The following is a 27811-nucleotide window of genomic DNA, read 5'->3' as shown; positions in this document are numbered from 1 at the left end:
CAGTGCGAGCAGAGGTCCGGGAGACAAGTGCCCCGAGCCGCTTTATTTCTGGTCTGAAGAAGCAACGTGCAGGCCCACGTGACACTGAGCTGAGGGCGGGAGGGCGCCCCTCTAGGGACGGCTGGTCTCGCAGGGGCACTGTCCCCAGGGATGGATACAGATCATTCCAAATACATCGGGAGGCTCCCCGACCAGGCCCACGGCCACTCTTCTGCAGTGTGGTCTTCAGATCGGTCACCTCCCCCAGTTTTACAGCTCCATGGCGCCCACAAGAGTCGGCGGACTGGAAACCCCTCGTCGCCGCGGGCAGCTGGAGCGAGGCCGTCACTTCAGCCAGATCCACGTGTCTCCCACATCCGCGTTGTACCCGGGGCTGTACTTGCGGCCTGGCAGCTGTGGAGGGAAGCAGGCCATGGTCACCGCAAGCTCACAGGCACGCCAGCCCCCAGCAGTGGCCCCCTGACCCGCCCCGCACCCTCCACACCAGCGAGGCCTCCACACGGCCCTGTGGTGAGGGACGGGCTCTGCGGGAACCAGGCACGGCACAGCTCTGCCCGCGAGACCTTCCGTCCTGGCGGGGGCCTGCAGACACAGCCCAGCCCAGTGTTCCCGTGATGTCAGGAGGGTGATGAGGCTATCGAGGGGACAGTGGGTGAGAGCTGGAGTTGGGGTGACCCACACAGACACTTGGAATCAACTCTGACCATCACCACCTGAGAACCCACTGATGACATCCCAGCTGAATCAACTCTGACCATCACCACCTGAGAACCCACTGATGACATCCCAGCTGAATCGACTCTGACCATCACCACCTGAGAACCCACTGGTGACATCCCAGCTGAATCGACTCTGACCATCACCACCTGAAAACCCACTGGTGACATCCCAGCTGAAGCAGCCGGTGCCCAAGGGTCCTCCCAGCAGGACTGAGCTGAGCCCGATGTGGGGCCTCACAGCCAGTGGGGCGGGGGAGGGGGACGGGGCCCTGGCGGGAGTCGGGGGGAGGGGGGACAGGGCCCTGGCAGGAGTCGGGGGGAGGGGGGACAGGGCCCTGGCAGGAGTCCGGAGCCGCCCAGGCCCCAGAGTGGCCGCTGTGGGAGGGCGGGGCGGGCTGGCAGGGTGGTGATGGAACTGGAGGACTGATGTCTCAGCCCCTGCTCCCCCCGCGGGCGTACCCCTGATGTCGGGGGGCAGGGCCCTGGGGACACAGTCCACAGAGGTCCGGCTCCCGGGGCACAGGCAGGTGGCCTAGAGCGGCTGCCAGGCACTACCACAGGCAGAGGAGACGGCACGAGAGCACGGTGACTGAGGGCTGTGATGGTGGTCAGACAGGCGGGCTCCCCAGGGTGCTGGACGCTGCAGGAGACCCGAGTGGCAGGAGGACGTTGAGGGGCCCACGTGTCTGCTCTCCGATTCCGACAAGCACGCCGGCCACCACAGGGGGGTCACTGGGCCAGAGCAGCTGCAGGCACCACCCCTGCACCACCCCTGGAGCTGGTCCAACCCCCCTCCTTCCCGCCACAGACATCAGACCAGCCTTGAGGACTAACGGCTCTCTCGGGCACTCGGGGCTCTCTCCCCGTTCTCCTTCGCAGGTGTCTTGTCCCCAAGCTCCTGTCGTCATCTAGCCCCTCCCGGCCTCTGCTCCCTGGAGGACCCCACGCACACGAGGGAACTCAGTGTATCTTACAACTACGGAAGAAGACGTCAGGAAGCTTGCAGACAGAGCCACACAAACTACCCCAAGTCAGGCACAGAGAGAGGAGGAGGCCAGAAACACGGACCATGTCAGGTGGTCCGTGCAACAGGATCAGGTCACCAACGTGAACAGGAACCTGAGTCCCCCAAAAAAGGGGAGGAAAAAATCTGAATGACTACACGCTTTCCAAATGACATACAAAGTATACACCCTCGCATCTGAGAAACTCTACAAACCCCAGGCCGAATAAGCACAAAACACCCACGCAGAAGCACGTCACAACTAAACTACCCAACACCGGTGAGCGAGAGATCAAGTGTCCAAAGCCACCAGAGAAAAAAGGCCTGTTAGGAGCGAGGACCAAAGATCCGAACCACCTCAGACGCTCGTCAGAAACTAGGCAGGAGCACGGCGTGTCTATGGCGTGCGGGCAAACAAAACCACCACCACCGTCCTCCCGTGAGCGAGAGCGTCCCCCGACGCGGGACGGAGACACACCCGACTCAGGGCGCCCGACCTGGACTGGGGGGCAGGCGTCCAGGGCGTTTCCAGGCAGAAGGAGGGGGTGCTGGCGGGACCCTGGTCGACTCACAGGAAGGACACACCCCGCAATGACGGTCATGGTGGAAGGGGGAAGGGTCAGAAAAAGAATTCTATCAGTAGTTCCTTTAAAAGACAGGGGACTGTTTAAGGCTAACATAATAACCCTATACGGTGAGAGGCCTGCAGCACGCTGTCGAATGCACAAGGACAGGTGAGGGTGGAGGGACCGTGGTGGGCAGACCGTGCCGCTCACGGGGACCCCAGAGCCACCCCTGCCTGCCGATGAGATACAGCTGCAGCTGGGGAGTCAACAGAGGGAATAACAGAGAGTTACAGGAATAACCAACCAACTCCGAAGGAGCCAGGACTAGAGGAAGGTAGGAGGCCAACCCTGACCTCACTTGCCCCGCGGTGGAAGAGTGTGCTCGGTCCCCGCAGGGGACGCCCCGCCCAGGAAAGCCCCTCCCGGGAGGCTGGGGACAGCGAGAGGCCTCCTCCGCCCAGGCCGCTGCGACCCCGAGGGCCCTCGTTACTCCACACAACCCGTGTCCGTTATCAATTCTTCTGAAAGAACCACTGTAGTAAAAAAAAAAAAAAAAGTATCACTGCTTTATGAACACTAACCAGGAGCAAAAGACACTCCGTGAGTGCGGGGACTTGATGGGAGATGACCCGGAAGCATCGCTCAGAAAGCCAAGCAAACCCCTGCCCGCGACCCCGCCAGGCAGCCCTGGGCCCGCGGTGTGCCGGAGACCCGCCCCGAGGGTGCCGCTGAGGTGGCCGCGGTGTCCCCTCTCCTGGCGTCCCTGCCCTGCCCCTCGGGAAGGGGTCCCCACAGGCTCTTCCCCCCGGACCTCTGCCACTGAGCACCCTTCCTTCTCGGAGCTCCTGCTGCTGGCCCCGCCCAGGGCAGCCACCCGTGCTCACTGACCCAAGGCAGCCTGCCGGCCTGGGACCAGCGCGGCCTCGCAGGCCCTGACCAGGAGGCAGGCAGGTGGCCCCACCTCTGTGTAGAAGATGACGCCTGAGCCCAGACCCTCAGACGCTCAGTTGCAGGAACCCCCCTTCCTCACATCACGGAGACATCAGCTGCACACACAGCTGCTGTGTGCCATCAGCTCTCGGAGCAGCCGCTCTGTCCCTCCCGATCACACACGCCCCTCGTCTGCCCTGCTGACCCCATCCGCCTGCCCGTCAGTGCTCTGGCCGCGCCGCTCAAGTCCTCAGCTGTGACCTCTGGGCGCCATTGGCCACAGTCCACGCTGACCCTCGCTGTCCTCCCACGCCTGCCCGTGGCCCTCCGAGCACTGACTGGGGCAGCCTGGCTTCCCAGCCGTCACCCGAGAACAGTCAGCGATGCCGTTTCTCAGCGGAGTTCTCCTGGGGGCTGACGTGTGTGCTGACCCCTGCACCACGTCCTCCACGTGACTGTGAAAGGTGACCCTGAACAAGGGCCCGGTGAGGCCCGCCTGCCGGGACCGCCGCCATGCCCGGGACAGGGAGCGGTCACACGGGGTGCTGTCCACTCTCCCTCTGGACCTCGGAGGGGCAGGGAGCGGTCACACGGGGTGCTGTCCACTCTCCCTCTGGACCTCGGAGGAGCCGACACTGCGGAACAGTCCTGGCCGACGGGGGTTCCAACTCCCATCTCCTCTGACCCATTATTAAGTGTAAATGAGAATGAGCCTGCCAAGAATTTATCATCCATTTTGAAGAGGAGCGTACTAGAGATTATTTATTAAAAGTCACTTCTTTGACACACAATTTCTCCAGTTTTCCATTACTGCTCAGCGTAATTCAAGTGTAAAAAAAAATGAAGCCAACTTTCAGAAAAACTTTTGTTTTTTAATCTTCAAAAACAATCTCTTTAATTTAAAAACGAGTGCCTCTCTGTGTGACGTCACAGCACGGCCCCCCAGACGGATGTGTGGTGACTGTCAGTCACCATCTCGGTCCCTCTGCCTTCCACCAGCTGGGACAGAGGAGCCCGCGCTCGCACGGTGCGGACACCTGCAGAAAGGGTGCGCCTCCTGAAAACTCTGAGGAGCAGAGTGACAGCTGAACAAAGCCGGGGCGCGGCTGGTCAGGCCGCACGTCAGACATCGCGGTGTCCCTACGGAGGGAGCGGCAGAGCCGCGGACGCCACACGACAGGCCACAACCGCACGCCTCCTCTCGGGGTACCTGTGAGTCACCTCCTGTCCGCTGACACACACGATGGCCCCCAGGCTGGGGCCGCACTTGCGAGAGGAACCTTCCGGGGGGAGGGGGCACAGGCTGGGGCGCCCCTCCCGTCTCTCCTGGATGCAGACCCCGTGTGCTCACTGTTACCCTCGGGTCAGCAACGTCCACACTGGGAGTTGCAGTTCCATACGAAAACAGACTCCCAGTTAGTCTAAGGCCTGCATGCCCGGGGGACGTTTAGAACCAGCCAGCCGACCCGCTGGTCCTGATGCCCGTTTGTCTGCAGAGGGGCGGCAGGGAGGCGGGGACACGGCTCTCCCGGCCGCGTGTGAACTTCTGTTTAGAGTCAGCACAGGGAGCTGGGGCCGGGCTGCCGGCCACCTGGGACAGTGAGGAAACGGGGAAAGGAGAGAAATGGGGGGCCGCGTCCAGCAGCTGCCGGCGCACGGGCAGATGTGCGGAGTACCCCCAGCTCCGGGCCTCCGCCGAAGGGTCGGCTCAGGAGAGCGTATGCCACCTTGGCGTCCACCCGAGGAGGAGCTGGCAGAACACTGACCGGGTCACAGTGCCCGAGAAGTGACGGAGAAAGTCACCAGCTGCCCTGCCCCTAGCCAGGGTCCACGCCGATGACTGCGTGGGGGTGTGAATGACAAGTGTGCGCTAAATGCTCCCCAGGCTCCAGGTCCCCGTGTCCCTCTGCAAACGTCAGCACAGGTGACACTTGAGGTCCCCAGGCAGCTCCCGCGGTGCCGATGGACGCCTGAGAGCCATCAGGCCAGACCAGCAACAGGACTGATCGAAACGCCAAGGTCACAGGATCAACAAGTTAAACCCGTGTTTCCCCAGCCGTCTGTGGACCAATGCCGGTCCGCCAGAAATTTCCTGCTGGTCCAGGAAAGAGTTAAACAGCCTGATGTCGTGTGAAGATTTTCAAGTCTACTGGCAACAGTCCGTGGGCCAGTGGACAAAAACAGTGAACTACACCACAAAGAAAAACCCTCTCTTCACAGGAGAACCGAGAGCCCTCCCCGAACACCTCCACCCGCACGGCTCCCGACACTGACCACGCGTGCACAACCACACCCACCGAGGTCGGCACGCAACACACACACACATCACTGCAGGTAACTGACCGACAACTGCCGGTCAGTCTATGACCTTCCCAGAACTTCTACATGGAATAAAATCACTTGAAAACAACCAAAAGCACTTACTTAAAAAGAAAATGCCCAGCCCCTCAAGCAGGAAGGCAGAGTGTGGACAGACTCGGGCGTCCAGTGGAGCTCCGAGCACCTGCCCGCCTCAGACCGAGAATGAGTCCCGAGAAACACTTTACAGCCCAGTCACGTGAGGCTGACCACGCAGCCCGAGTTCTGGTCTACACACACTCACCCCACACCTGCCCCTGACCAGCCCCAACTGCAGAGACAGAAGGAGGCACGGGGTCTCCCTATCCCACTGACATGAGGCTCATTCACCTGCCGCGTTCCCACCAGGACAGACAGACGGACACGTGTCCTCTAAGTTCATGGCAACTTGCCAGAACTGACCCCCCAAACCATGGTGAAACCAAAGAATTCACTAAAAAGGTGTGGAAATCTGACCAACCCTCCAGACCTCTACCCTCACGGTTGTCCAGCAGGGTCACCACCCTGAGCGCTCCATCCCCCACCAGGACCCCCTGCGGAGACACCCCCTTGTTTATGGACAGGCACCCCATGAGGAGCAGGACCACCCCATAAGTCAGAGCTGGCACTGACGAGACACAGACAAGGGCTAAGACACGGCACACGGTCACACCACCCTGAAGCTGGCGAGGAGCGTGGCCTGCACGCCGCGCCAGACGTCCACTGTGCGCAGCCCGGCCGTGCAGGGGTCTGTGCTGGCCTCACAGACCAGGACGGGGGAAAGGGGGACCTTTCAGGGAGAGAAGAGCCCTCTCTCTGACCACCGCTCAGAGAGATGCTGTTTCCTGCTCGGCTATCTGAGACCCGCCCGGCCCGCTCTCAGGCTTCCAAGGCCTCACCTCTAGGAATTCCTGGAAGACGCGGTCACTCTGGTGTGCTCCGATCGTGATTTCGGGGAGGTAGACCGGAATGGTGGTGTAGTTCAGCACCTGCAACTTATCCTGAACCCTAGGAAACAAGACAGACGTGGGTCACACGAAAGCCATCAACACAAATATTAAAATAATAAAGCCTAAGGCTGATCTTTGAACACGTCAGTATTAAAAGTTCACGCATTCGGAAGCAGTCGTCCTGAGGCACAGCTTCCGCCCCAGGCCTGCCTGGTCTGCGTGGAGCCACCTTCTGGGGCGACTGCCACAGCCCGAGGGGGACCTTCAGAAGCCTCAGTGGCCAGACGGACGACTGACTGCCTTCCAGAAGGACGATTTGGGAACAGAGGCTCACCCCCACCCCACGGTGCTCTGCCACGCCCACAGCGTCCCCCTGAAACTGCAAACCAGGCTGTGCGGGAACAGCCTGGGGGGGTCCCTCTGGGCACAGCGCAGCCTCCGGCCTGCCCACCCTGTCCCCAGGGCCACCGACTGCAGGCCCGGAACACCCACACTGGACTCCCCCCCCACCCCCCCCCCCCCCCCCCCCCCCGCCGCTCATGAAAGGCCCAACGCGCCCTCCCGGCACCGTCCCCACGAGCCCCAGCGCCTCTCCTTGTTCCCCCGGTCTGTTTTGCTGGATGCTAAAATGTTTATACTTTGATATAATTTGCTTAAATTAAATTTAGTCTGAATATAACCACTATACTTGGAAGAGGAAAAGCATTTTTGGGGCTTTTAGAAAGAAACATTAAAATAAAGCCTCCTTTCTTAAGGGCTCAAAACAAAGAAAATAATTATTTTAAATGGCCACTTTCCCATCAAGGAGTTTTATAACGGCAGATGTTCCTGCTTGTAATGGCCCAAATGGAAGTTCTGCCTGGCCCTGGCTCTCAGCCACTGTGTGCGGGCAGCCCAGACCCACCAGCACACCCAAGTCTACGTCCCCCGCAGTGGGAACCGCCCGGCTCAGGCCCGTGGTCCCTCTCCCGAAGAGGGTCGCAGCACCAGCACCCACGCAGGGGACACGGGAGTGTGGACAGTGGGCACAGGCACCCGGGTCACCAGTACGGGCGTCACTTGTGCGGTGACTGACAGTCTACTAACCAAACATCCCTCAGGCCCAGGCGTGGACTGCGCTGACCCGCCGGGCGGGCGTGCACACTCAGACGGGCTTTCCGGTCCCGACAGCGAGCTGTTATATAAGCGTGCATCAGTAACGTATAAATGCACCTCTTTTTATTTCTAACACAAATAGGATTACTGCATTTTTATCATACGAGAACAATTTTTTTGAAATAACCTAACAATAAAAAACATCAACTAAAAATATTTTTTTAAGTGTTGACAAATATCACACTGGGCACGATTAGGGTTTCTCTACAGCTTGAAAGTCCTAAAAACAAAATTCTGGGGCTTCTGAGAGAACTGGCCGTGGGGCCCCGGCACTGGTGCGGACCGCGCAGGGCAACGGCGCCACCTACGGTCACCCGGCAGAACTGCAGCCGCACGCACCGCCCAGGAGGCAGGGGAACCGGCGAGACTGCTCTGAGGGTTAGAAAGTCATCTGCTGGGCTCAGTCTATCTTCACTGGCCGACTGACTGGTGTCACCATGAGCTTAAATGGTGACAAGGGGCGCCCTGGGCCCCAGCGCCAGGAGAGCCGCGTCCTGATCTCTGAGGAACGCCAGCAGAGTGGAAGAGGATGAGGACACCAGGGAGCCTCTGACTCGGGACGCAGGGGCAGCGCGAGGGCATTCTGTCCACAGCGCTCTGGCCACCTGAGGCGAGCTCGGGACAGCGAGGGCAGCACAGCCTCTCCCGCCAGCAGCCCGGCGCCCAACGAGAGAAACACACTCCGGCGGTTACAGTACCAGGTGCTGAGCCGCGAATCTCACAGCAAAGGAGCGAGGCGGAAAAAGACAGAAACAACGCAGTAGTAAGTTACGTTTTGTGCCTCAGACTGATCCCCAACGAACAGAACATCTGTACTCTCCCACAATGTGGCCAAAGCGTCCTTCCTCATGTTTCCTGCAGGGAGAAGCTGTGTGTGAAACCCTCCCTCTGACACCAACGTGCACCCACAGCTCTGAGGCTGGAGCCTCTCGTTAGAGACGGCCTCCCGGAGCCACGGGAAGCAGCAGTCCAGAAGTGAGGGGCGGCAGGGCCCTGGCGAGCATCGGGAAGGGGCGTCAGCCACCACCACGGGAGCAAGGCCCCGGCACGGCACCAGAACGTTCTGGATCACGCTGCCAAGATCAAGTGCTTTCCGGGCTGACGCAGTCACCACTCAGCAGAAGCACACACATAATGACACACACACACACACATAATGACACACACACATAATTACACACCGGCATGCGTGCTGAGACAGCACAGAACATCTAAACCAGTCACCTGGTCAGGTTCTGGACAGAATACATGTCACCGGTAAATGGCACGCTTACAGTAATTACCTTAGAAAACAGGTCATAATTTTCACCCGAGTCCCCCAAGTTAAGAACCGGTCCTGGAATGAAAAGGAACACAGTTCCCACTGCGAACGGCTACGAGACACCCCAGGGGCAGAGGAGCAGGGACGGGAGAGGGGACACGGCATTCAGTCACCAGATGAGCGCAATGAATGGGATGTTGTGCTTGCGGGCTCTGCAGGAATTAGCGGATCTTTCTCTACTAACTACAAAGATTATGATTTTAAAACGGGAATTTCGGACATGGTCTAGAATCAAATTAAGACACATTCCTGATCACGTTTAGAAACTGACACCGTGTCACTCGTGGCGTCAAAGAGCCCTCCCATGTGGCCCCGTGTGGTCCCAGCAAGATGTCAGGAGAGTCACCTTTTCTCGGGTGGTGATTCACACAGTGCCCAGCAGAAGCTGATACTCACAAGGGTCACGTGTAAATGCACGTAAAGTAACAGCCAGGAAAAGTTAGGAGGAGGTTTCCAGGAAAAACAGAGAGGTGACTGCAGCCAGGTGAGAAGGCGGGGTTCTCAGGGAATTACCAGCAGAAGGAGGGGGTTCGGGACACGTGTAGGCGGCACCGCAGGGCCAGGGTGGAGTTAACTCTGGAGGGAGAAGCTGGGCCACCACGGGGTGAGGCGCTGCACTGAGGGTCCCGTGGGGGAGCGGGGTCGCTGGGACCCTTCACGAGCAGTGACTGGGGGGCTGCACACAGGGACTGCAGGAATGGAGACCGAGGAGGGACCTGAGCCCACAGCGGCGGGCGCGAGGAAAGGAAAGCTGGGAGAGACCACGGAGACACACACGCCACGTGGGGAGGGTCAGGGCCAGCGGGGAGGAGGCTGCGGACGGGCAGCAGTGGACTGAGGGGCCGACCCCCCCGGGACGTGCGTGACGAGAGGAGGGAGGACAATGGCGGCACCAGGAGCCAGCGCCCGTGCGGGCCAGGCCACGTCACACGGCTGCGGTCAGCTCTCCGAGCCCCTTCTCCCCCGACCCCGGCAAAGTGAGGGCGCTTGCCCCCAGGCAGGAGTGCTGTGGAGTCCAGGAAGTTTCTGGAACACCTTCCAAACACGGGCTGACAATTCCTGCCGGATGACGAAGGCTGAGCCCTGGAGGCACACACTACGCAGCAGTGAAAGACAGCGAGGCTCAGCGGTGTCATGGTGACACCGTCAGGGACCTTCACAGAGACACACACACTAGGGGCATCGAGGAGAAAGGACGGTGGGCACAGCTCTGGGAACAGGGACGTCCAGCTTCAGCTGCACGCAGAGGGGCCGGGCCGCCACGCTCGCCCGACGGGCCGTCTGCAAGAGCCCAGGTTCCAGACAAGGACCGGCCGCAGTGGTCAGCGGAGGAAGGCAGACAGGCCGCCCTGGCCGGAGGGGAAGACGCAGACCCCTCCAGACAGACGGGCTCCTAGACCAGAAAACCATCCGGGTGAGAGGGGCGTCACGTAACGCTAGCGGGCACAGCCACCCTGAGCGCGTGTGCACCTGGTGACCCAGGTGGCCTCAGAGCACATGGGCCACAGTGCACAGCGCTCAGGAGGGGACAGACTGCTGTGGGCCTGACGGCCGGCACGCCCCCCTGCCGGGAGTGGACGTGCAGCAGCAGGACGCCGTAAGGAGGGCCCGGACGCCCCGTCCTTCAGCGCAGCCCGCCTCACTCTCGGGGAGCACGCCAACGGCAGCAGCAGGCCTGCCCGCTCCCCACACTCAGCTGGACCGTCCACACAGATGGGAAACCCGGCCACAGCAGACGTCTCACCCAGCAGCAGAGCAGCGGTCACACACACGTCCTCAGCCACCGTGGGTCACCTGAGGGCGCTCACGGCACTGAGTGCACAAGTGGAGGGTCTGAGAGGGGACGGGGGCCTGAGGGGACACGGGGGTCTGACGGGACACGGGGGTCTGAGGGGACGGGGGTCTGAGGGGGGACACGGGGGTCTGAGGACACGGAGGTCTGAGGGGGGACACGGGGGTCTGAGGGGACACGGGGGTCTGAGGGGACGGGGGTCTGAGGGGGACAAGGGGGTCTGAGGGGACACGGGGGTCTGAGGCAACGGGGGTCAGAGGGGACACGGGGGTCTGAGGGGACACGGGGGTCAGAGGGGACACGGGGGTCTGAGGACACGGGGGTCTGAGGGGACACGGGGGTCTGAGGGGACACGGGGGTCAGAGGCGACGGGGGTCTGAGGGGACACGGGGGTCAGAGGGGACACGGGGGTCTGAGGGGACACGGGGGTCAGAGGGGACACGGGGTCTGAGGGGACACGGGGGTCAGAGGGGACACGGGGGTCTGAGGACACGGGGGTCTGAGGGGACACGGGGGTCTGAGGGGACACAGGGGTCTGAGGACACGGGGGTCTGAGGGGACACGGGGGTCTGAGGGGACACGGGGGTCTGAGGGGACGGGGGTCTGAGGGGACACGGGGGTCTGAGGGGACACGGGGGTCTGAGGACACGGGGGTCTGAGGGGACGGCCAAGCATGCAGACTGGCGCCCGTCTGGACATGGTGCGCTCTGGCCCAGTAAGTCCTGTCACCCAAGAGGTCACCTGGGGTGGAGAGGTGTGCACCGTGTGCTCACTACTGCACGATGAGGAGAGGATGCCCCGGGGGACGGGGACTGAGGACACGGTGAAGGCGCTCTGCCTGCCACTTGGGACGAGGCCCACGTCCTCAGTGAAGGCCAGAGGCTAGCAGCTGAGGCTCAAGACTTACACATGGTCACTGTCACATGCACTGTCCCTTACATACAATCCTTTAAACGTGTAAGAACCACCTTCCGGCTGAGGGCTGGGCTTGGCCTGCAGGCCAGGATCTGCGACCCCAACTGGTAGCTCAATGGCCTCACACAGCAGACAGGAAGGGCCATTAAAGAAATAAAAACTTTCAATACCTAACACACTAGGGACACGCTCGTGACATGGCACACAGGAAACGAAGACCCGTGCACGATCACTCAGAAACACCGAGCACACGTGCTAAGGACCCAGCACCACTCGCGAGAGAAGGTCGCCGTGGCCCCGCTTTCCCAGGGAATTTCCCTGTACCCCAACTTTCTGTTGTGAGTGGGCACGCTCTGCCCTCGCCCCTCGGTCTGCGCTCCTCCCAGTGCCGTCACCCCTCCGGCCTCCTCTGCTCCGGCCACCCTGGCTGGGCTGCCGGGCACACCCTCCCGCGAGTCCTGCCAGGCCCCGTCCAGACCAGCACCCTGCTGCATCTCTGACGGGTCCGTTTTACCCGACACCACCCCCCGCCCTGAAACAGTGCCCGGCACGTGGCGAAGGTGATGTCCCTGCTGAACCAGTAACACGATCAATCAATCGACACTGTCAGACCAGAGAGGGCGAGCGCTGTCTGGAAGGAAAAGGGACCCCAGCTCGGAGCGGCCGGGCCAGTGCGCTCACTCCTGGCCCGAAGCGAAGACGTCACAGATCTGAACGCGTCTCCACACGCAGCTGCTGAACTCAGGCCCTGACCCCACGCCCGCACTCACAGCATCCGCAGGTGGTGGAAGGTCCGGTCGCTCTGCTCCAGCCACGGCCCCTTTTCACACTTGAGGTACTCGATGTCCTCCACCACCTGGACAGAGGAGCCCAACTTTAATGGAAAGTCTCCCGTCAAATTTAAATGACACGGCGCTGTGATGTGCCATAAACCACAGATCTCTGGCAGAAGACTCATGCCGTAAAAGTCAGAAAGAAGGAAGTCTGGACAGGTGACCCTCAGTGTGGGCGCCCCGCCCAGCTGACCTGGGGCGGTGGGGACGCTACCAACAGTCCAGGAGAAAAGGGGAGGTGAGAAAAGGTCAGACCAGGGAAGAAACCGGGATCTGAGACAGACTCACTCCCCTCCGAGTAACTTCCTCCCAGAGGAACAACAGAACAGGAAAGTAAACGCTCTCCTGGAGGCCTAGTGACCTTGCCCCCCCCCCCCTCCCTGAGCCCAGCCCCTGGGGGCGTTCTCTCCCCAGACACACCCAACTCGGGAACGGGTCTCAGTTTCAAGAATTTGAATGTATGCAATTAGGAACTCAACTAACGACAACCTTAGAGCTGAAATGCTTTCTTCTCAAACGCATGCCATCTGGTTATTCTGTCAAAGATTTAGAAATGATCTAAAACAAATCAGCATTATAAACACAGAAGGCTGGGCAGGAACTGAGTGTGGCTTCACCAGTGGACGAGCAGAAAGAACTGACCCGAGAGGCACTCCCAGCCCGGGGCCGGGCGAGCACGACTCCCACGGGCCCTGTTCCGCCCCCCACACACGAGGCAGAGCTCAATGCTCCCATCACGTCACCCCCACATCACAAAACCCAGCTTTTCTTCCAAAATCCCTAGACCTTCTGTTCTGTTTTTAAAAAACTTATGCTATTATTAATACATGAGATTGGATGGTACTTTTTATTGTAACCAAATGAATGGTCAACTGCCTCAACAGCATTCAAGGAATAACCCATTTTCCTCTACTTAACCTTTGAAATACTGCCTTTACCACACCAAAAGTCTCACACACGTGCACGTGCACACACACACACACAAAGTGGCGAGTGCGCACACACAGGCGAGGGCACACACAGGCGAGCGCACACACACAGGTGAGGACACACACAGGCGAGCGCACACACATAGGCAAGCGCGCACACACACAGGCGAGGACGCCCACATATAGGCGAGGACACACACAGGCGAGCGAGCGTACACACAGGTGAGGACACACACAGGCAAGGACGCACACACAGGTGAGCGCACACAGCACCTGGGTCTGCACTCTGCTCTGTTCCATTCACCCGTTTGTTAATCCTAATATTACTGCCACAGCACTGTCACTGCCGTAACCTCGTAATATGTGTTTTGTAACAGGTAGTATGTTAATGTGTTAACTGCACTGAGATGGACTTGAGATTTTACAGATCGCATCTAGGAAAGCTGACATGTGGACACCAGAACCTCCTGTTAACTACGTCTGTTCAGCTCTGCCGTCTGTGTCACAGAGACGCCGGAGCAGAACGCCGAGGTCCTCTGTCTCTCCGCCATTCTATTCAATACAATGTGAAGGTTGTAGAAACAGAATTAAAAGAAAATCACAACCTCGTGACCCAGGAGCGTGACGGGTGTGGACCTTCTCTTGGACTGTGAAACACTGACGGCTCTCACACCCGCGGGAACTGATCCGGTAACACCTGGATCGCGTTTACTGGTGGCAAACTTCCAGCGTTCTCACCTTCTCTGCGTCCTGGGCCTCCTTTGCGCTGTACTGTAAGACTTCACACTTCTCGCTGCAAGAGAGGACGGTCACGTAAATGTCTCGAGCTCACATGAAGACCCAACACTACCGTGCCCACCACAAACATTAACACGCCCCCTCCGTGGTTCTGGGCGTTGGCCGGGCGCGTGCTGGCTCACACAGCCGACTGGAGCAAGCAGGGATGTGCTCATGACGATGGTGACAACAGCAGGTCTGCCCTTCCCTGCTGCCCCGGCCCCACGCGTGGGAAACCAGAGCCCCATGTCTACAGGGGCAGGGCACAAGGGTCACCTCCACCTCCGCTGTCTCAGCGAGACACACACAGACAGCAGCCGGGCAGCCGGGCCGGACACACACAGGTTACTCGTGCTGCCCGAATCCAGAACTCTCAGGCAAAGTACACCCTCCAATCAAGCTGTTTCCATCACACTCCAGGACAGCAGCAACGTCCGTTCCCTTCACCCTGGGGACAGGACACTGGAGGACCACAGCGGGGTCCCAGAGAAGGGGCGGCAGAGTGCCACCTCCCGGCTCTGCCCGTCTGCTCACCACGTCCACACTGCTGTTCAGAGAGCTGCCCACCAACCAGGAGAGGACCGACAACCAAAGGGAGGAGGCTGCCCTGCCAGAGGACCGGCCAGACAGAGCTGAGGCCACAACCCGGCCAGAGTCCGGCCAGGCTGCCCAGACCAGCAGACAGCCGGTCCCCACAGAAACGCAGGACGTCGGGATGGACTACTGCTCCGCACTGAGCGTGCTGAGCGCCATGGGGCATGGGGCACGCTCAGGAGCACGCTCTCCTGCAGGCATCTCTGGACCGGAGCGCCTCCCACTGACAGGACGTAAGCCCACAAACTCCCCAACGATTCACAAGCTGTGCTCACACGGGACCCTCTGCAGGGACGCCAATGTCACCACCTCTGAGGACCACATTCAAAAGGCCGCTGGTCTCCACGGTTCTACTTTGCTTCTGCCGGAGAGCACTGGACGCACTGGACGCAGACGTGTGTGTGTGCGCGTGTGTGCATGTGTGTGTGCATGTGTGCGTGTGTGTGCGTGTGTGTGTGCGTGCGTGTGTGTGCGCGCGCATGTGTGTGTGCATGTGTGCGCTCCCTGACTTTCTGGGTGAACCCCACACAGTAACAGGTGTGCACGGCCGCTCAGCCTCCTCGCTCCCTGCTGCCTCGTTCCTCACCCTGCCCGCCTGCCCAGCGCAGACGGCTGCCCGAGGCTGGGGTCAGCTCCGCCCAGTAGCAGCACCATGTGGACTGACGGGGCCACATAAGTTACAGGCCACTTGGTTACGTCCAGTTTCAGTGAAGAAAGAGGGAGAGAAGAAAGAAAAAAGGCTGGGGGAGCTCTCCTTTAATCCCAACACCACTGGGGGCTCAGTCAAGCGCCCAGAGAGGTGACGGGTCCTTCACGCCCGTCTGCGGGCTCCCTGCGCACCACCAAGCGGAAACACTGAGTTCTCTAACGCTGAAACCCATGATAAAACACAGCTTCCGTGTGCTTCTAGCATCAGAGAAATCTTTTAAATATAACAAGGAAGATAAAGTTCTGACAAAAGAAGCAAACCAACCACCCAAACAACCAACCAAACTCCACCCAGTCCACTGAGCCGTGCGCTGTCGTTGGAGCTCACACGGCCACCAGCACACCCAGACACCCCCGGCAACAAGACACCCTGAGCCGTGTGCTGTTATTCGAGCTCACACAGCCACCAGCACACCCAGTCACCCCCGGCAACAAGACACACTGAGCCGTGCGCTGTTATTCGAGCTCACACACGGCCACCAGCACACCCAGTCACCCCCGGCAACAAGACACACTGAGCCGTGCGCTGTTATTCGAGCTCACACACGGCCACCAGCACACCCAGTCACCCCCGGCAACAAGACACACTGAGCCGTGCGCTGTTATTCGAGCTCACACAGCCACCAGCACACCCAGACACCCCCGGCAACAAGACACATTGAGCCGTGCGCTGTCGCTGGAGCTCACACACGGCCACCAGCACACCCAGTCACCCCCGGCAACAAGACACACTGAGCCGTGCACTGTTATTCGAGCTCACACAGCCACCAGCACACCCAGTCACCCCCGGCAACAAGACACACTGAGCGGTGCACTGTCGCTGGAGCTCACACGGCCACCAGCACACCCAGTCACCCCCGGCAACAAGACACACTGAGCCGTGCGCTGTCGCTGGAGCTCACACGGCCACCAGCACACCCAGTCACCCCCGGCAACAAGACACACTGAGCCGTGCGCTGTCGCTGGAGCTCACACAGCCACCAGCACACCCAGACACCCCCGGCAACAAGACACCCTGAGCCGTGCGCTGTTATTCGAGCTCACACACGGCCACCAGCACACCCAGTCACCCCCGGCAACAAGACACACTGAGCCGTGCGCTGTTATTCGAGCTCACACACGGCCACCAGCACACCCAGTCACCCCCGGCAACAAGACACACTGAGCCGTGCGCTGTCGCTGGAGCTCACACACGGCCACCAGCACACCCAGTCACCCCCGGCAACAAGACACACTGAGCCGTGCGCTGTCGCTGGAGCTCACACACGGCCACCAGCACACCCAGACACCCCCCGACAACAAGACACACTGAACCGTGTGCTGTCGCTGGAGCTCACACACGGCCACCAGCACACCCAGACACCCCCCGGCAACAAGACACCCTGAGCCGTGCACTGTTATTCGAGCTCACACACGGCCACCAGCACACCCAGTCACCCCCGGCAACAAGACACCCTGAGCCGTGCACTGTTATTCGAGCTCACACACGGCCACCAGCACACCCAGACACCCCCCGGCAACAAGACACCCTGAGCCGTGCACTGTTATTCGAGCTCACACACGGCCACCAGCACACCCAGTCACCCCCGGCAACAAGACACCCTGAGCCGTGCACTGTTATTCGAGCTCACACACGGCCACCAGCACACCCAGTCACCCCCGGCAACAAGACACACTGAGCCGTGCGCTGTCGTTGGAGCTCACACGGCCACCAGCACACCCAGACACCCCCCGACAACAAGACAGCTCCGGGCAGCGCAGCGTCAGGACCTGTGTGCAGGAAGGACCCCCACCGCAGACCAGCCGTGCCCTGGGCTCACCTCATCTCAGGGAGGAAGGTTGTCTTGTAGGCGTTCTCGATGTCCTGCAGGTAGGCAGCAGTGACCTTCATCTCGTGTGGCTACACAGAGCGGAGGAGGAAAGGAGACCCTCAGCCTCCGCCCTCCACCCGCGCACACCTGAACCGTGAACGCACCGAGGGGCAGCGTCAGGGAACACCTTGTGCTGGGAGCCGCAGGGACTCCGGGTGAGAGGAAGGGGCCTTGGGGACCACTCAGGACTAGTCTCATCTTCATCCCAGTGTCAAAAGGAAGGTCTCCCTCCCCCAGGACCTGTGTGCTGTGGGAGTGACATTCCAAACAGGAGGTCGTCACAAGGAGAAGTGGCCCTTGTCCGTTGCTCAGAGTCCCCGCCAGGCATGCAGCCAGTGCTGCCTGATCTGGTCTCAGCCGAGGCCACGAAAGGTGAACGGGCGTGTGTGTGGATGACCACTCCCTGCTCCAGACCAGCAAGCAGGGAGAGAGGGAAGAGGGGGCGTGTGTGTGGATGACCGCTCCCTGCTCCAGACCAGCAAGCAGGGGAAGAGGGAAGAGGGGGCGTGTGTGTGGTGACCGCTCCCTGCTCCAGACCAGCAAGCAGGGGAAGAGGGAAGAGGGGGCGTGTGTGTGGATGACCGCTCCCTGCTCCAGACCAGCAAGCAGGGGAAGAGGGAAGAGGGGGCGTGTGTGTGAATGACCGCTCCCTGCTCCAGACCAGCAAGCAGGGGAAGAGGGAAGAGGGGGCATGTGTGTGGATGACCGCTCCCTGCTCCAGACCAGCAAGCAGGGGAAGAGGGAAGAGGGGGCGTGTGTGTAGATGACCGCTCCCTGCTCCAGACCAGCAAGCAGGGGAAGAGGGAAGAGGGGGCATGTGTGTGGATGACCGCTCCCTGCTCCAGACCAGCAAGCAGGGGAAGAGGGAAGAGGGGGCGTGTGTGTGGATGACCGCTCCCTGCTCCAGACCAGCAAGCAGGGGAAGAGGGAAGAGGGGGCGTGTGTGTGGATGACCGCTCCCTGCTCCAGACCAGCAAGCAGGGGAAGAGGGAAGAGGGGGCGTGTGTGTGGTGACCGCTCCCTGCTCCAGACCAGCAAGCAGGGAGAGAGGGAAGAGGGGGCGTGTGTGTAGATGACCGCTCCCTGCTCCAGACCAGCAAGCAGGGGAAGAGGGAAGAGGGGGCATGTGTGTGGATGACCGCTCCCTGCTCCAGACCAGCAAGCAGGGAGAGAGGGAAGAGGGGGCGTGTGTGTGGATGACCGCTCCCTGCTCCAGACCAGCAAGCAGGGAGAGAGGGAAGAGGGGGCGTGTGTGTGGATGACCGCTCCCTGCTCCAGACCAGCAAGCAGGGGAAGAGGGAAGAGGCCCAGACAGCAGTGGGGATGTCAGAACCGGGTTCGATTCACAGGAAAACAAGGGCATGAAGTCCCCACAAGAGCACGAAATGTACGCAGCCAAGGGGAGTTCTGTCAGGAGACCTCCCCGCCCTACAGGACGGTTTCGGGGACCCAGGCCCAGGGATGGCAGCGGGGTGGCACCAGGAATGGCAGCGGGATGGCACCAGGGATGGCAGTGGGATGGCACCAGGGACTGGTAGAGAGCAGTCCTCGTGTAAGTGCCCACTCTTGGGGCCACGTGAGCCCCGTGAGCACCAGCAGGCACTGCGGCCTCCCTGCAGACGTCCCTGGGACGTGCCGACCCCGTGAGGGACGAGGCCACAGGAAGAGCCCAGCCGTGGGGAGTGGACTCACGTCTCCTTTCTGCTGGATGCGGCTCTGGATCTCGGGGACGGGCACGTCGATGTAGATGACCACGTGCGGAGGCAGGTACTGGCAGGCGGTCACCTTCTTTACCTCGTTGTAGTGGCTCACACCTGCACACACGAGGCCCACGGTCACCTAGCAGTCCCTACACGGGTTTCTCAAACATGCTCCTCTTCCAAGTACAAGGGGCACACGGTTCCGAGCCGGGCCAGTCTGTGAACCACGCCCATCACAGCTGTTGGCACGGCTGCACACCTAGCCTGTGCGGGCTCTGCAGGTGCCCCCCACACAGCGCCACGTCCTCCCAGCAGCCTGCAGAATGGTGCTCCCACCGCCGTCTCTACGACCTCAAGTACCAGCCCCACAGTGGGCTCTCCTCCCACCGTGCGCTCCGGCCCGTGCACCTCTGACCACTCAGTCCCAGCCCCACAGTGGGCTCTCCTCCCACCATGTGCTCCGGCCCGTGCACCTCTGACCACTCAGCCCCAGCCCCACAGTGGGCTCTCCTCCCACCATGTGCTCCGGCCCGTGCACCTCTGACCACTCAGCCCCAGCCCCACAGTGGGCTCTCCTCGCAGGACCTGGAAGCCCCCAGAGATTCTGGTCTCAGCCTCAGCTCTCGCTCCGTGGGCCCCGCCAGAACGAGGGTGCCCGTGGTCAGGGCTGACCCCACACTGGTCTCCAGCCCTGTCAGCACTCAGGACTTCAGGCTCAGACAGGCACTGTCTGCAGGACAGTCCACGGCTCCTTCACGGGACCTCAGACTCGGCACACCTGGCCTGCTGCCCCTGCGGGCCCTCCCCCCCCACGGTGGCCCTGTCAGCCCAGGCAGGTCCACAGAGCTGACCCAGGCTCGCCGGGCACCTGCTCCGCCCTCTCAGCAGGGGCCACTGCCCTGGTCGGCCTTCACCCTGCACACGCTCGTCCTCCTCCACCTTCCCTCACCAGACGCCCTCCAGACACACCAGCTCAAACCCTCAGGGGCTCCTCAGTGCTCTCAGGAGAAGTCCTTGTGTCCTAGCCAAGGCACAGCCCCGCCCCGTGGGCCGCACTCCGTGCGGACACCAGCAGCCTGCCCCTCACTCGGCCCCACACTGCGCACGGCTCGCCAGGGCTCCCTGCCCAAGGACCCCATCCCAGCGTCTCCCTGCAGTCGACGTTCTCCTGCGCGCACTCGTCACACCAGCCATCGATGTTGCTTTAATGCTGCTGCCCCCACGCAGGACAGTGGGAGCCTCGTCCCTGGCCGGAGACACAGCCTGCACACAGCCTGCACGCCAGAAGCCTGGTGACCACCCTCAACTGCTGCTCAGCACGTGCAGCGAGTGGTCAGAGGCGCCTGCTGCTCCGTGCGCAGGCACGCGGGGAGGCCGCCACGGCAGGGTGCGTGGGAGCAGCAGCCTGGCCTCACTCAGCACCGGCCTGCCTCGGTCCCCGCTCACTAACCCGTAACGCTCACTCTGCCCTTCAGAGCCAACGCCCCCGCACAGGCCAGCCAAGCACAGGGGAAGGGCCGCAGGCAGAATGACCACGGCCTCTCCCAGCCCCGCCCACCGGGCCTGGCACACTCCTGCGTATGGACACCTGGCCCTGGCCCAGCAGGTGGGCTTCGCCCCCGCTCCTGGTCAGGTGATCTTCCCCAGGATGTCTCCATGCTCAGTCACGAAGCCCCCTGTCGACTCTGAACAATGCCCAGCGCAGAGCCAGTCCCCGGAAGCCCCGAGCAGCATGCGCTGGGAGGAGGAGGGGTGAGGACAGTGCCGGCTGTCCCAGGTGCCCGCACAAGAGATGAAAGAATCCTCACTACACAAAACAAACTGTGTAGTTCAGGGAAACTAAACCTATCAGCCACAGGAACATAGCTCAGGTGTCCTGCTGGACAGAACGGAGAGCTGGGGAGGTGTCCTGGGGGCGGCAGTGAGTGTGGGTGCTGGGCCAGAGCTGCGCCCCAGGGCACCCCCGCCCTCAAGGGAGATGCGAGTTTGGGGGAAAAGAGGGTGGAGGAGCCCCTTCTCTCCTGTGGAAAGTCAGTGAGTGATGGCCCGTGTCCACCCACACAGCAGACGGGCACAGGACGCAGCCTGGCCGAGGGAGGGCCTAGGAGCCGGGCGGGGGACTCACACTGTCTGCGGATGAAGCCCTGCTTGTACATCGCCTCCAAGAACACGAAGTCGCTGAAGATGGAGCGCTCCAGCACGACGCCCTGCCCTGCTCAGAGGGGAACAGAAAGAGGAGGTCAGGCGTGGGAACAGCAGCTCGGAAACAGGTTCGTTTAGAAAAGGGAAAAACCAGGCATTTACAATTCCAAATATTTTCAAAAGAACACAGTTAACTAAGTGGGAAGTCGTTTCCCACATGGTAACACCTTCCGTGGTGGCTTTGGTTTGGGCAACAGACATCCTGCTTCCTGCTGCCAGCCGTGACAAAGCACCTGATTAGCAGAAAGTGTCCACTTTAAACCACCACAGCCCTGCGCCTGTTCCTACGCTCGGCGAGACCAAGCTCGCCCTCTGCTCCCCCTCCCACCCCCACCCTGCCCCCAGGCTGCTCGCGCCCACACCCAGGGGCAGCTCCACACTTCAGGGGACCCCGTCACGCCCCCACCCTGCCCCCCGACATCCACACTTCAGCGGACCCCGTCAGGCCCCCACTCAAAGTCCCCATGGCTCCCCCTCTCCTTCTGGGGAAAACCCAAGGACCCGACCACCTCACCCAGGCTCCTTCCTGACCTCATCCCTGTCCACTCCCACGTAATGTGCTCCCCACGCCGGCCTCCTGTCCCAACAGCAGAGAGGCTCCCCCACGACGGCTCCTGTCACAACAGCACAGAGGCTCACCCTGCTCAGAGTGCTGGCCCCCCAAGGGCCCCTGCCTGTGTCCCTACGCTCGGCCCTGCGGTGCTGGGCAGAGGCCTCCCAGCCTTCCCCCCAGAAGCAGCCCGTGCCCTGCTCCACCCTGTCCTCTCTGCACAGCCACTCATGACCGAGGGGGCGTCCACCTTGCCCCCATCCACCTTGCTTCGCCCGGGTGGCACCTGGTTCCTAGAACACCCCCGGCTCATGGCGGCTCCCTAGGTCAGTGGTGGGTAAACTGCCACAACGCAGAAGACAAGTTCCCATGTAGAAAAATTTTGTTAAATTGATTTTAGAGACAGAGAGAGAGAGAGAGACAGGAACATGGATCTGCCCCTGTGTGTGCCCTGACCAGGGATGGAACTGGCACCTCTGTGCTTTGGGGCGACGCTCTAACCAGCTGAGCTATGCAGCCAGGGCCTGTTCTACAAGAGGGAGAGATGGGGTCCTGGGACAGGGCGGGGGTACGCCCCAGGAGGAACCTGGGTGAGCGGGGTCCCCCACTGCCAGCTCTGCGTGGGCCCCACTCCAGTGCAGAACGACCAAAGGCCGTCACATCTTCTCCTGGGAGCACCGCTGAGCAAACGCAGGCTCACGTTCACAGGGGAACAAGAGTCACTAACAAAACACCGGAAAAACGAGCCACGTACTAGGCCTCGGACCTCATTTAGAGAAGTCCTGCGACTCATGGCACAGCCGTGTTCGTGGGACTGGCTGGGAGGAGGCCCGGCTCCCAGGTGCAGGCTTCTGAACCAGCACCATCAGTGGCCTGGGTGTTTAAAGGTACATCCCTGGTCTGACACTCAGACCCATGGACAGAACCTCGAGGTGGCAGCTGAGCTCTGTAAACCAGCTCACCTGGTGACAGCCGGCTGCCCAGTGGGTCGGCCACAGCGGCCGGGACACAAACAGCACCTGTCTCTCTCAGTCTCTGCTTCTGCCCAAGGACGCGGAACGGCCGCAGCCTGACGTTCTGGCCAAGCTCCTGTGCTGCACCGTTCTCTGAGTCTCGGGGTTCTAGAGACTGAGTTTCACCCACAAGCTGGCTCCCAGGGGGACGCAGTGGCCTTGCCAGGACCCCGACCCCATTCTGCCCTCTGAACAACACACGGTCCTGCCCCATTTGTCCTCCATCCCGCCATCTCCCACCTGCGTCCTGACCCCTGCTGCCTGCCTCCCAAACTCTGGACACGGCCCATGGCCCAGGTGCACACGTCCTAGGGACACACGGCCCATGGGTACACGGCCCAGGGGCACACGGCCCACGGGTACACGGCCCAAGAACAGGCTTAGGCGCAGAGCCCACGCCAGCCCCGACCCCGGGAGCTGCACCTGTGCTCAGCAGGTGCTCCAAGGCGTCCGCGTACTGCAGGAGGCGGCTGGCGTACAGCCAGGACTGCAGGCGGTAACTGTTGCCATCATTACTTTTGGGGTCGTCGTAAAACTTCTCCAAACTGCAGTTGCCGCTGAACCGCACGTCCAGGGGCTTCCCGTCCCCGGTGGTGCTGTCCGCGTAGTGTATCCCCGCCTCAGGGAAGTGCTTCATGCCTGCGGGGAGACAGGGCCCGGTGAACCGAGATGTGGACGCCGCACTTCCCCTCGGCGGACAGCGTGCACGGAACCACGCCCGCCTGAACGCCAGTGAGGACCAGGGGACATGAACCACAGGCCTGTGTCCACAGGGTGGTCAAGAAAGCGATGACGATACTGGAGACACGTCGAAAACAAGCGCGTGGGACTAGCCTGTCAGCTCACAAGCTGCCTGCACCCCTCTCACAACTGCGGGGCCCCGTGCACAGGTGCAAGCTCATCCAGGAGCACAGGAAGGCAGGCTGGACAGACACCGCAGCGGGCGGGAACCGGCGCGGACACCGGCTTCGCTCTCGGCAGCCGTGTGAGGTCGGCTCCACGCTGAGCCTGCCCACCTGGGACTCCAAGGAAGCAGCTCACTCAAAGCGCTTCACCTCCACTGCGAACTGCAGCTCCACCCACCTGAGCAGGGCAAGGACTTTACACTTCTTAAATGTGAGAGATCAACACCAGCTTTTCAGTAAATATTTCAGTAATGGCCAATATCTACCTTGGCCCGAGTCTACCCGGTCAGTATTCAAGTAAAAATCAAACCGGCCCTGGCCGGTTGGCTTAGCAGTAGAGCATCAGCCTGGCATGTGGAAGTCCCGGGTTCAATCCCGGCCAGGGCACACAGGAGAAGCGCCCATCTGCTTCTCCACCCCCTCTCCTTCCTCTCTATCTCTCTCTTCCCCTCCCGCAGCCGAGGCTCCACTGGAGCAAAGTTGGCCTGGGCGCTGAGGATGGCTCCTTGGCCTCCACCTCAGGCACGAGAATGGCTCCAGCTGCAATGGAGCAATGGCTCTAGATGGGCAGAGCATCGTCCCCTGGTGGGCATGCTGGGTGGACACCGGTTGGGCACATGCAGGAGTCTGCCCCTCTGCCTCCCCGCTTCTAACTTTGGAAAAATACAAAAAACATATCAAACTCAGGAGCAGCCATCGATCCGAGAGAACGTCACCCTGCGTGACTCAGGCGCATACCTAGTTTCTCCGCAATCGTTTTTGCAATCTTGCTTTTCCCAGAACAAATGTTGCCATCGACGGTGATCACTTTGCTGGTTGCTGTCAGTTTTTTGGTTGTTGTATCGCCCAGTATGAATGCCAAAGGGCCGTACTGCCGCTGGGCTTGCGCACTTGTGTGAATTCCTCCCTGGAAAACACAGCGGTAGATGTGGGCGTGGGGGCAGGGGCAGCACTCGCAGCCCTCAGGCAGAATGCCAGGAAGACCCTTGGTTACAGAAATGTCAACATCTACAACTCCACTACCTACTCACTGAATGACAGGTCTCCTTGCCCACCCCCAGTGCAAGCTCCTGAGGACACAGGCATTGTCTGTCCTGTTCTGTTCACCCCTAAATCCTCAGGGCCTGAAACCGGGCCTGGAACAGCACGTGCACACCATGTTCAGTGACACCTGGATGGACGGAGGAAAGGCAGAGGGTGGGGGGAGGGGGAGACAGGAAGGAGGAACATAGTTCCAGCCCAGGCTCCTGTTCCGATTACCCCACTGCCTTTCAACAGTTCCATCTTCACGTCCTGAAGTTCCTGGAAACCAACACACCTAACACTGAGACTTACCACCCACACCCTAACCCCCTGTCAGCCCCTCACAAGCTCCCATCCACTACCACCGAGGAAAACAGCATGGGTGGAGCCGTCTCCACGTCCTCCTCATTCCTCCCCCGCACACTCGCAGGGTCATGCCTTGCTGGAGAGCAGTGCCTCCCTGCCCACCACCGACTCACCCATGTGCTCACCTCTCCCACCTACAATGCCAACATTTGCTTCATTACCTGTCTCCAACACCCCAAATCTATTTTTTACACTAAAACTGTAACAAACCCCCAACACACACACACAAATACAATCGAAAGGCAAAAGTTGAGGAAAGTTCAACAGAAAGGTTGTACAGATCAGTAAGAAAAAAAAGGACAGAAATGTAGTTTACTTTTAAAGTACTAAAAAGAACCAGTAACCATATAAAAATACTCAACCTTGTTACAAAAAGCAAACAAAAATTATTAACAAGGAGAAAACACTTTGCATGTATCAAACTTAAAAATACTGTTTAAATGATGATGTACAGTGCTGGAAGGAGACAGAACCCTTGTAAACGGCTGTTGGCAATGGGTCGATTCTGGACCTAGAGCCCAGATATCAGGGAAGAGACACAGATCTGTGTCAAGATGTACCACCAACGTGATCAATGAAATCTAGTTTACAACATCTGAAACGTAAATAAAAACCCTCATGTCCAACAACAGAGTATTTAAAAACTTACAGTATATTGATATGACGAAACATTAGGCACTCACGAAAACAGTAAAATATTTAATTATGAAATAAAAAGAATATAAGAGAATATAAAATAGTATCAAGATTTTTTCAACCCTGATTTTCTTGATTTACTTACTGCCTTGATTACTGAGGAGTGAATAAATAAAGCTTACAAAGGAAACAATGTAATTAAAAAATAGGCAAAAGACCTGAATAGATGTGACCAAAAAAAAAAAAAAAAAAAAAAAGATTGACAGCATGGCAAATTAGCCTATGAACAAATGCTCGACATCATTTGTGTGACTAGGGAATGCAATGAAAACAAAAGATTTCACTGCACACCTAAAATACTCAAAACACGCAGAGCAACAGGGATGCCCATTGATGTGAGTACAAAAGGGTACATCACTCTGGAAGATGGTCTGGCAGTTTCTTATAGAGTCAAACAGGATCCAGCAATTTCCACAAAGAAACCTGCACACACACGTGACTATAACGGCTTTATTCATAACCACCAAGGACTGGAAGCAACCGACATGTCTTTCAATAGTTGAACAGATAGATACACTGTGATAAGAGTTATCCAGTGGGATATTATAGAGCAATGAAAAGAGTTATCAAGCCACAGAAAGACTGGAGTGACTCTTAAATACCCACCTCAAAGTAATGAGAGACAGTATGAAAAAGGCAACATGTTGTAGGATTCCAATGGCACAGCATTCTAGAAAAGGCAAAGCTAGAGAGCTGATAGAGAAGGGCTGGACAGGTGGAGCAAGCATGGGGGATACTTAGGGCAGTGGATCTCCTCTGCGTGACACTGAATGGTGGACACACGACACCCTCCACTTGTGAAAACCCGCAGAACTTGACAGCACAAAGAGTGAATCTCAACGTATGCAATTTAGGTAGAGACATCCCAGAATGGGATGCAGCAGGTGACAAAGCCAGCGAGTTCCAAACCCGTGCAAGAGCCTGACCGCAGGGGGGCGGGGAGGAGGTGGAGTCTGCCCGGCTCAAGGGGAAAAGGCACTGGCCTGTTTTCGATATAGGTACGCATTTCCCACAGGAGTAGAGTCGGCCATTCTGACACGACTATATATGTATCCTAGACAGAAGCAGATAAGGGAATAAACGGACAAGCGGTGGGAGCCAGGTTCTCGCTGTCGGAGTGAGGCGTGGGGGGTGCGGGTCCGCAAGGGAGAGGCTAGAAGAGAGTGACCCATGCGGTACCGGATTACAGTTTAGACACATCCGTGTGAACACAGGTCCCAATACACCGAGAAGTAAAGAGACGGCCACTTTGCCGGCTTTCCCCTCTTCTGCAGCCTGTTATCTCCTGAAGACACGTGCATGACTTTTTTTCAGTAAGACCAGCTGATGGTGCCGTCGGACATCCTTAGCACGGAGGTCGCATCCCTTGACAATCTGACACCCACGTGGCTCCGGCCACCAGCGAGCCGCAGTCCCGCGTGCCCGGGCCCTCGGTGCGGCGTGCATGGTGGTCCCCGCTACCGCAGACGCGCCCCCCAACCCCTCCTCGTCCCACCGGGCGTCCCCGGACCTCCGGCGTGCACGGGGGGTCCCCGCTACTGCAGACGCGCCCCCCAATCCCTTCTAGTCCCACCCGGGGCGCCTTCTCCCGTTTCTGCTCAACATCGCGGCGCCCGAGCTGCCCGCCCGCGCACACCCGCCCGGACACGGGGTCCTCCACGTCCAGCCGCCGGCTCGCCCCCGTCCCCGCCCCGCCCCCCCGAGACGGTGACCTAGGGAGCCGCCGCCTAGAGAGAGGCCCAGGGACAGGGGAAGGAGTGGCGCCCGGAGGACAGGCTGGACACCCGCGCACGCCGTCTCACCAAGTGCTGGGCCACCGCCGCCGTGAGGCCCCGCGCGGACGTGGACCCAGGGACCAGTCTCAACAGCCTCAAGGCCATGGCTGCGCCGTCCGCACCGGCTCAAGGACCCGAAGGGACGCGGTCGCGCCGGGGTCCTCTCTCACGGCCGACGCGC

General features: G+C 60.0%; 1 protein-coding gene across 1 annotated transcript; it reads right to left on the bottom strand.

The window, feature by feature from the left end:
* On the bottom strand, window positions 1-27811 carry NDUFA10 (NADH:ubiquinone oxidoreductase subunit A10). Its single transcript, XM_066280824.1, has 10 exons — window positions 27658-27811; window positions 24509-24677; window positions 23289-23504; window positions 21226-21312; window positions 19093-19214; window positions 17350-17429; window positions 14189-14243; window positions 12459-12544; window positions 6455-6563; window positions 1-393 (listed from the first exon to the last, which is right to left on the bottom strand). The coding sequence occupies exons 1-10, from the start codon at window positions 27733-27735 to the stop codon at window positions 325-327; spliced, it is 1071 nt and encodes a 356-aa protein (XP_066136921.1). The 5' UTR covers window positions 27736-27811; the 3' UTR covers window positions 1-324.

This window comes from Saccopteryx bilineata, chromosome 5, assembly GCF_036850765.1.
Source record: "Saccopteryx bilineata isolate mSacBil1 chromosome 5, mSacBil1_pri_phased_curated, whole genome shotgun sequence".
In the NCBI taxonomy this organism is placed as follows: domain Eukaryota; kingdom Metazoa; phylum Chordata; class Mammalia; order Chiroptera; family Emballonuridae; genus Saccopteryx; species Saccopteryx bilineata.
The sequence above is the reverse complement of the archived record's forward strand: the minus strand, read 5'-3'. Positions and strand labels throughout refer to the sequence as shown.

Coding starts and splice junctions, on each gene's coding strand:
- NDUFA10 (XM_066280824.1), bottom strand. CDS start 27,735: ATGGCCTTGAGGCTGTTGAGACTGGTCCCTGGGTCCACGTCCGCGCGG. Junction 19,215..21,225: donor GGGCTTCATCCGCAGACAGT/GTGAGTCCCCCG, acceptor TCGTGTGTGCAG/GTGTGAGCCACTACAACGAG. Junction 14,244..17,349: donor ACCTTCCTCCCTGAGATGAG/GTGAGCCCAGGG, acceptor CCTCTCTTGCAG/CGAGAAGTGTGAAGTCTTAC.